Below are 9,362 nucleotides of genomic sequence, written 5' to 3' on the forward strand. Positions count from 1 at the left end.
GGGAACTAATATCCACTAAAGAGGGAGTGAGACAGCCGTACTGTAACTGTCGCACAGTGCTGTCGTCAGGCAGCTTATGTCCCTGTCTCACAGAGGAAGGACCCCAGTGAGCTTTGTACACAGAGGCAAGCACACTTAGTGCTTCCTGCCTCTACTCTCTTGTAACCTGTCTGCAGCTCACAGCTTCTGGGGCTTTTTTGTTTGTTTTTTCGGCCTCACCTTTAAACATGCAGGCACCATGCAAGGACTTTTAAGTGCTATACACACAGTTGTCTCAGTTAAGAAGTGCAGCTAGAATTTAATAATTTGTAGTAAATAACATTTTTTATTTAAAATTGGTAATATTGCCTTTCATCATAATATAGTTCATAATGACAGGGTTTTAGTAGTAACATCAGATGGCATTCTGATTAAATTTGGCCCTTAATACCATAAGGAGTTATGTGAGGACAATTAAAGCTTTGCTCTATGTGCTCAGGTGCAGACACCACAGGATAGAGCAAGCAGTTCCAGTGCTGTGCTCTGGCCCTGGCTAGGTAACCAGGAGCTTCCCTTTGACTGCTATAGCTGAGGCCAGAGACCCCTTCTTTCATCCTCCAGTCCTTGGGTGTCCTCTGCTGTCCTTTTATTTTCAGAGTGAACCAAATACTGTTGTGTCGGGGAGTCTGGACACGCTGCATAAGGGCATCTGCTACAATGGATTCTCAGTTCACCCTTTGTGTAGTCCTTAGAGGGGGAGTTGGACCATGGATGCATATTGCGTGCTTGGATAGGTACAGAGAAATTGTAGCTAAGCCCTCATTACTCGGTGGGAGCCTTTTGTTCCGAGTGGCTCTGCTTGCCATCTTCTCTAAGGCACAGTGGGACCAGTGACCTGTCTGTCTTGTGCTGCAGAGTGGCTTTGTGTCCCTCTCTTGCTTTTTTATTTTACTTTATTTTTTTGAAATCACAGAACAACAGTAGTGTACCACTGGAAAATGGACTCTCCATTCACCTCTGTCCCAGAGCTCTGGGGCACTCTGTGTGTTTTTATCAGATGTATTTCCACCTGCAGCCACTTGCTCTTCTCTGCCCCGGGTCAGGCTGCATTTGCCCTCATGTCTGTCGAATGGCATAGAAGGTTCTGGGTGGGCTACATGATTAATTGGTCAGTATAGAGCAATAGCCTATATCTAGGAGCATTTGTCTCTAAGAACTGACAGAGCAGTGGTGTCAATTCCTGGATCCTGCCATCGGCTGAGCCTCTGGGGTCAAACTTTATGTCTTAGGTTTCTTGCCTGTGAAATGGAGCTTGTGGGTCGCTTTTCATGGGATTCTGAGAGTTAAATTAGTACCCTGTAAAGAACAATCAAGTACTTAGGAAATACTGGTTAGCAGCTATTAACTGTTAATTGACTGTGTATGTGTAAGGCCTTGTTAGGGAGCGTCATAGCAGCTGAGAATAAGACAGTAGACACCTGGGCTACAGGGTCTTTACTGCTTTGCTGATGCACACAGAAGGCCATGCCTTTATCAGGCCCATTTCAAACCTGCTCTGAATTGAAAACAGTGCCTACAGGTATTCCGAAGTGTTTGGTCGGGGGTAATTGAGCAACTTTCCTGATTACATAATGCTACATTATGTCATATATCTATAAAAATCTCGTTTCATTTGTGTCTTAGTCTATTTTCTGTTGTAGAATGGAATACAGTAGAAATAGTGGAGTTAAGACTGGAGCTTTACAAAGAAAGCTGTTTATCGTTCATTGTTCTGGATGTTAAGAAGTCTAAGATCAGGCAGCCACATCTATTGAGAACCATGTGCTGCTTTGTAACATGGCGTAAGTCAGAAGAGGGGAGAAGCACATGGCACTGAGGAAAGAAGGGTGAACTCTAGCGAGTGCCGGCTCATCCTGAGAGAAAGACGCTAAGCACGTCATGACGGCTCCACCTCATACACTGCAGGTCTTTGTGCCCCACATGGCTGTGTATGAGCACACTCAAACCATAGTAGCATCTCGTTTATTCAGCTAATATTTACTGTTTACTCACTGTGTGCCAGACATTGTTCTGCGTGCCGGCGTGGAGCTGAATGAGCAGGCACACCCCTGTGTCCTGAGACTTAGATTCATAGTTTTTACCGCATGCTGGTGCCATGGCCATGCTAATGGCTTCTCTGCCCAATGCTTGGATTTTAAGGCTGAGAAGGACTCCTCCAGTACAGACCCCTACCACTGCCTCTCAGACTTCGTTGCTCCTCTGCATTCTGGTGTCCGTGACTACTTGGGTCTGTTTGCTGTGGCCTGCTTTGGGGTTGAAGAGCTGAGTAAGGCCTATGAGGATGATGGCGATGACTACAGCAGCATCATGGTGAAGGCCCTGGGGGACAGGCTGGCGGAGGTAAGGCACTGGCAGATACTGGGTGCCGAGGCAGAGTCTAAATGTTGGAGCTCCCACGACAATGTCAGAAAACCTAGCAGCCATTAGAATCTCTCTCTTTTACTTGAGTCAGTTGCTGCTGGCTTTAACGTGACTTACATTTTAAAACCCTGTATCTCCCAAAAGCCACTCATGTACCATGAGCAAAGAGAAACCTTCATTGCTGCATTGGTTGTTGCCCCTGGAGTTTTGACCTCACCTCCTAATTAGTCTTCCTTTAATTATTATTTATTGATAACCTCCAGAATTAAAGTCCGATTTCTTCTTCAGAGTCCTTCTCCTTAGTGTTGGCAACTTTTGTTGAGCTATCTTGCTGCATGTGCGGTGGGGCAACCAGACTGTGGGAGGTCTTGTCCCCTTTCTTCTCAGTGAAAAAATTTCATGGAGAATATAGCTCTGTGGTTCTAGTGCTCTTCTGGTGAAGCTGTGTTCCTGTTGACTTCAGAAAAATAGCTTGGAATTCTCAGATTGCTAACTATGATAGCTTAGAACCCAGACTGAGCCCCTAATGAAAGTGCCAAGTTCTTCCTGACTATGGCCAGGTGTGGAAAGGAGTTCTGGGTTACTGTGATGCACGGCCAGAGGCCACAGGTAGCTTTATTGGTTGCACACCTCTCTCTCTTGTGTTCACAGGCCTTTGCAGAGGAGCTCCACGAGAGAGTGCGCAGAGAACTCTGGGCTTACTGTGGGAGTGAGCAGTTGGGTGTCACAGACTTGCGCAAACTCCGCTATGAGGGCATCCGGCCAGCTCCTGGTTACCCCAGCCAGCCTGACCATACCGAGAAGCTCACCATGTGGAGGCTGGCCAACATCGAGCAGGCCACAGGTGTGTGGGAGACACTGAGCTCCTGTCCTCGCTCATTGAGAGCATGCACTTACCAAAGACATATGTATGCAGTTAAAAGTTTTGTGAAGTGGAAGAATTCATCCCATTCTTTCTCACGTGGATCTGTTCTGGCATTTTACTTCTAAATTGCATTTTACTAACTTAGCAGTGTAAACTATTTACTCCTGCCCCATCCTGGATGGCATTTACTGTGTTCTCTTTTCTTCCCCCTGCCTTTCCTGTCCCAGTTTTCTATGCTTGGTACAATAGTTTGTCCTGTCAGTGGAGTGTTCTGCCTGCCTAGGCCTACACTGCTTGCTGATGACTCTTTCTGGGCTCTAGACTGGGAAGCTGCCAGCCTCCCATAGCTCCTTCTCGACTTCCTGCACTTGTTACTAATGTCCATGCTCTTCTGCAGTCATCATTCCATTGCACGTTCTCTGTGTGGATTGAGTCTCAGAGTTGAAAACTTAAAGTTTACTTGTGCTATCTTGAGACAGTACCCTGTCCTTGTTCAGGGTAGCATCAGTCATTGTTCTGCAGCTGTGTGTTATCCCACCCTTACTGCATAGCTTATGCAGTTGAGAGGACTCAGGTTGAATCACAGACCCAGTGGAGTTCATCAAAGTTAGCTGTCCAAGCTGGTGAGGTTGAATCCGTATCAGAGGAAGGAAGTATTAACAGTCCCGAGGACACCTTCTCCTCAGTGCTTTTGTGGGCTCATTCTTCATTCCTGCAGGCACTGACTTCACAGTCAGTGGGGAGTGTGGGCAGTTCTATCACTCCCAGGGTTAGCAGTCCTGCCTGAGAAGGCTCAGACTTAGGGACAAATCGGAGCCTCTAACACTGATCACAGGTAGCTGGGGAAAGGGTGAAAGTCCTCCAGGCTTGCTCCCACTGGGTGTAACATGCATGTCCTGAATTTGGTTTCCACTTGGCAAGACTTTGCTAGGCCTTGAGATCTGAGCTTCTTATTGTGTCATTGTAAGAAGGCATGAGTTTGGGGTTGGGGATTTGGCTCAGAGGTAGAGCGCTTGCCTAGCAACCGCAAGGCCCTGGGTTCAGTCCCCAGCTCCGAAAAAAAGGAAAAAAAAAAAAGAAGAAAAAAAAAAAAAAAAGAAGAAGAAGGCATGAGTTTACTTGCTGCTATTCAGAGTCGGTTAGTCCCCTGCCCAGGCACTGATCCCTTCCTGTGCTTCCCTTCAGGCATCAGGTTGACAGAATCCTTGGCAATGGCACCTGCTTCAGCAGTGTCGGGTCTCTACTTCTCCAATGTAAAGTCCAAATATTTTGCTGTGGGGAAAATTTCCAAAGATCAGGTAAGTATGTGGCTTTTCTACATAACTGTCTTTAGATGGACCTGTAAGACCCATTTTCCCATTTTAAGTGAAAATAAAGAGATGTAGTGTGGCATGTGTGTGTGTGCATGTGCGCGAGTGTACACACACATACACAGGCATGCACACACACATACACACGCACACACACGCACGCAGAGGCACATACACAGGCATGCACACACACACACACACACACGCAGAGGCACACACACAGGCATGCACACACACGCAGAGGCACACAGACACACACAGAGGCACACACACACAGAGGCACACACACACACACACACACACACACACATACTCACAACCTGCCAGCTTCTAAGCAGCAAATATTCTCCATATGTTTTCTGCCTCGAGAATCGGCGAGTGAGCAAACAGAAAATGTTCTGTCTCTATTTAGCTCAGTAGATTGCTATTAAGACAAGATATTTCAGGTACTCAATGTATATTGGCAAAAACTGTAGAAACTCAGATCAGAAAAATCTAAGCACCTTGGTTTAACAAGATGTTTCTTTCTATCTTGCAGATTGAGGATTATGCCTTGAGGAAGAACATGTCAGTGGCCGAGGTGGAAAAATGGCTTGGCCCCATTCTGGGATATGATACAGACTGACTTCTCTCTCTCCTTTACTCTTTTCTGTTTCTTTTTGAAACTTTTATGTTTGCCGACCTCAAGGGGCTATAGTCCAGTGTGCCTTAGAAATAACAACAGAAAAGCGCCTTTGTGTCTGCCTGCCCTGCCCTGCTGTGAGAAGGCTGGTTGATGGCATGTGATGTAGAGCGTCTTCTAGGGTCTGGGAAAATAAGCACTTTTCCAGGGACCTTAAAGGAGGAGCAACAAGGTGCCAAAGCTCATGGTGTCCCTGAGCCCTCAGGATTGGGACAAGCAGAAGACATCTTTTGGATTTCAAAGCAGGGCACCCAGCTTTTTACCATTTTTGCCTTTGACCCAGGAAGGCACTTGTTCCTGGGTTTGTCTGTTTGGTTCTTTGTCTTGGTTTGTTTTGTTTGTTTTATTGACTGCCTAGTATATTAAAAAAGATTCTGAAAATAAGTTGAATAGGAGAATATACAGAGAAATGTAACCCCGGAGCAAAGTATCACCATGAGAAATGTGACAGTGGTTTCAGCAGTAGACTTGGACAGGAAGAAAAGTATTCCTTCCTTTTCTACTGTAATATCTCATTTCTGAGGCTTAACTAAGTGGATGTAGAACTCGCTGACAGCAGCATGCTCCCTGCTTGCTGGACAGAAACGCCAGAACTGTTTCCCCTGGTGTGCTAGGCACAGTCAATTTTCTAGGGATTTTTGTCTTTGTAGTTTCACAGTCCCTTGTTCTGTGCTGGGAAATGGGAGAGAGAGAGTGACTACCAAAGGTATTTAACATCTAGCTGTTCTCAGAATTGAACAGATTGTTAGCTGAGCCCTGATGTCCTGTGCAGAGCTGGACCTATGGGTAGCTTAAAGCCACCAACTCTTTGTCTGCACTTGACTCCAAATACTTATATTTTAGACTACATTGTCTTGTTCTTTGACATTTCTGGAGAAATTGCTCAAAGCACAGGCTCTGAAGTCATGGACTAAAACTTTAACTTTTCTGCATAGCTGCTATGTGACAGAAGCCAAGTGTTGAGACTTCCCCACCCTGTCTGCTTATTTGAACGAGAACAGTCTTATCAGTCTGTCTCACTGGGGTGAGGTTTAAACAGGATTGTGCATGGGAGACAGTTCTGATACACACAAATATTTAGTAAGTGGAGGTTTGGTAGAGCTCTGTAGTCTTAGCCCTGCAGGTACTCATGGGAATAAGGAGAGAGTAGAGGACTGTGTATGGAGCGTGACTGGTCTCCTGGGACCCCAGCTCACAGTTTACACTGACAGAGAAAGAGAAGCCACCTCTTAGGTGTTACACACGCCACAAGGACTCATCTCGTGTGAGACGGACTCCTTCCTGGCCTCATGTGTGGTCCCAAGCCGCTTAAACCAAACACGCTCCCTGGTGTATTTGGAGGTGAAAAGAAGAAAGCGATAGTTGGGTAATGACAATCCTGCATGTCTGTAATCTTTCCACGATTACTTTCAAAGTAGCACACACTTTTGTGTCACTTGTCCTTAGAGTGAAAATATTTGTCTACTTTTCTTTCTTTTCGGCATCTCTAACTTGTACTGGACTGTAAATGGGACTTGCTAGCCTGAGTCGCTTGGTTTCAGGCCACATTTCCATGGCAGGTGTGTGAGAAAGAATGGCCCTCACATAGTTTCCTGTCTTTCTTTTGAAGAGTTACTAAGTCTTCTTATTTCCTTGCCATTCTTTCAGCTGGCTCCCCGAATATGTCATTGATCTAATCCCATGGCATACGTCATCATCATCTTCTTCCTCCTCATCTTCCTCCTCCTCCTCCTCCTCCTTCCTCTTCTCTCTTCTCCCTGCTTCCTTCTTGCAAGTTTAGGTATATGGATACTCACTAAGAAATATAAAAGAAAACTTGAAAGCATCCTTCTTAGTTTATTTTAGGTATTCCAGAGAAACTGGGTTCCACGACTTAACGTTCTAAACCAGGCTCTGGTGTATGTGCTTGAACACCTAGCATGTTCCCTCACGGTGGCATTTGAATTCACTCACACTTGGAGCTTGCATATTCATTAGGGCTGCATTTTTCCCCTCACAGTTTCGAATTCTTTGTAGCCAGAAGTGCTACCCTGTGTCTGTAGTCACAGGATTTGGGAAGTTGAGACAGGAGGGTTCACGTGAGTAACAGGCCATCCTGAGTTACACAGACTCTCCAAAACAAAAACAGGACCAGCAGCACGGCCTAGTGAGGAGATGCATAGGCTGCCAAACCTGGCCTGGTCTGCTCTCCCACATGGCCGAAGAGAACCAACTGCCTGCCACATGCACAATGAATAAAAAGGCGTTTTCTCTATCTGGCCACTTGCTCTGCTACCGGGGCTCGCACTAGGCACTCAGGATGGTAATATGGGGAACTCTCTCTCCTCGAGCCATTAGCAGTTCCTCTCCATCCATGGGGACAGCCCTTTTCCAGTTGACTCTCATCATGCGCTCCTCACTCACACTGCTTCTTTCACGTGCCGGTCCTTTTTCTCACTTAACTCTGAAGTCAGGGAGCTGTGTCTCTCCTCCCTTACCACTGATGACGTCTTAATTATTAGGACTAGAGGCCTTGCCAGGGGGTCATTTTCTCTTTGCTTTGGACAGTCCCTGTCCCCTCCCTTGTGATACGTTTTTGTTAGCCTCTGCGGTCATTTCTCAACCATTTTTTTCTTAAGTTTTTTTCTTCTATCTACTTACATTCTTACATCCTGTATTAGTTGCTTCCCCAGCCTGTCGTGTCAGAGGTTGATCCCATCTGTAGTACCCCAGGATCCTCCGTCCTAATCCTTACTCCTTCATAAGGTTGCCACCACAGCTCCTGAAGGAGTACACAAGGCATCTCACAGTGAAACATCCCAAACCTTGCTTCTGTGTGTCTCATCCGCTTGCCAGTAGATTCATTAGCGAAGACTAATTGCCACCACCAAATCAGCAGATTGCAGGTTCGCCCCATACTGTCCTTCTTCAGAATAGTTAGCTCAAAAACCCGTTATGCTGGTGGTGGAATTATTCAGGGAAGGTCCTGGCTCACTCCAGTTTAGGGTCCGAAGACTAGAGAGAGAACAGCAGGAAAGGAACACATGAGGAACAGCGAGTAGAAACATTAAAGGTTATAAAGATGCTGGATCTTTCAAAATTGTACTATAAAGGCAAGATTTCCAGCAGCAACACTAGCTGGTGCTGTGATGGAGATAAGTAGATAAGTCATGTGGAATAGCAAAGGATCAAAATGGCCAGATGCTTCCGAAGATGAAGGAAGAGATTTAGGGAATCCGTCTGACAGTACACCAAGTCTTAACTGCAGAAATAATGTCATGTGTAGTTCAGTGCCACCTAAAACTAGAGACTTCTGCTAAGCAAATGAATGATTTAGGTGAGAAGACTTTCTTTTAAGTAACTAATAAGGGATCAGTAACTAGAATGTATAGAAATTTTCTGTCTGGAAAAACGAGAAAGGCTTTCTCACGAGGCTGGTAAACAGTTGTGTCTGGTGATGAGAAGTGTGAGGTTCAGGTTTGCATCTACAGCATGTGCCAGAGTGGGGCTCACAGTCCCAGATGTGTAAGTAGTCACATGCATGTGACATATCATTGCCGGAGGACAGTTAACGCTTCACAGATGTGAGCATCTGCAGAGTAGACAAGGCCAGAACTCGCAGGTTCAGCCACATCTTACATTTTGGTCATGGCAATATGATCAGGTTAGTGACAGGAATTACTGAAGTTCTGTCCATGGGAGAGTGGTTTTATAAGAGACCATGGTGCCGTGAAACTGGGTGAACTACAGCCACTCTTGACAATAAAGGTGGATCACAGAAAATAGGGGCAGAGCGAGTCTCTCGAGTCCGCTTAATGGCATGCTACTGTTTTTATTGAGTTCAAAAGTGAATGAGGTCAAAGAATGTATATGGTAGCTACATGTGTGATTGAAAACTTAAAAGGTCACAGACATCTCAAAATTAAGTTTAGTGATAGAGAGCCTTGGGGGGTGGGGGGGAAAGGGGCCAGAGAAGAGCACACAGGTAGATTATGAATAGTTGCTTTAGTTTTTGGGTGGGAGGGTTATGGCTGTACAGCATTTTTGTACATTTTAAATATGCTATATTTAATGTGTATTTAATATATTTTAATCAATAAAGATAAAGTGAAATGATATCCTCAAA

At 45.5% G+C, this 9,362-nt stretch overlaps 1 protein-coding gene across 4 annotated transcripts in view; it reads left to right on the plus strand.

Annotated features, from left to right (window-relative positions):
• Nucleotides 1-9,362, plus strand: part of Mtr (5-methyltetrahydrofolate-homocysteine methyltransferase) — an 88,265-nt gene extending 78,903 nt beyond the window's left edge. For 3 of the 4 annotated variants that reach the window (XM_087591588.1, XM_087591587.1, XM_087591589.1), the window contains 4 exons: nucleotides 2,179-2,379; nucleotides 3,052-3,244; nucleotides 4,451-4,563; nucleotides 5,114-9,362. In XM_087591588.1, the coding sequence (XP_087447714.1) occupies nucleotides 2,179-2,379; nucleotides 3,052-3,244; nucleotides 4,451-4,563; nucleotides 5,114-5,200 (594 nt within the window). In that variant the 3' untranslated portion in view covers nucleotides 5,201-9,362. 4 annotated transcript variants of the gene reach the window in all.

This window comes from Rattus norvegicus, chromosome 17 (assembly GCF_021556685.1).
Source record: "Rattus norvegicus strain SHRSP/BbbUtx chromosome 17, alternate assembly SHRSP_T2T, whole genome shotgun sequence".
NCBI lineage: Eukaryota > Metazoa > Chordata > Mammalia > Rodentia > Muridae > Rattus > Rattus norvegicus.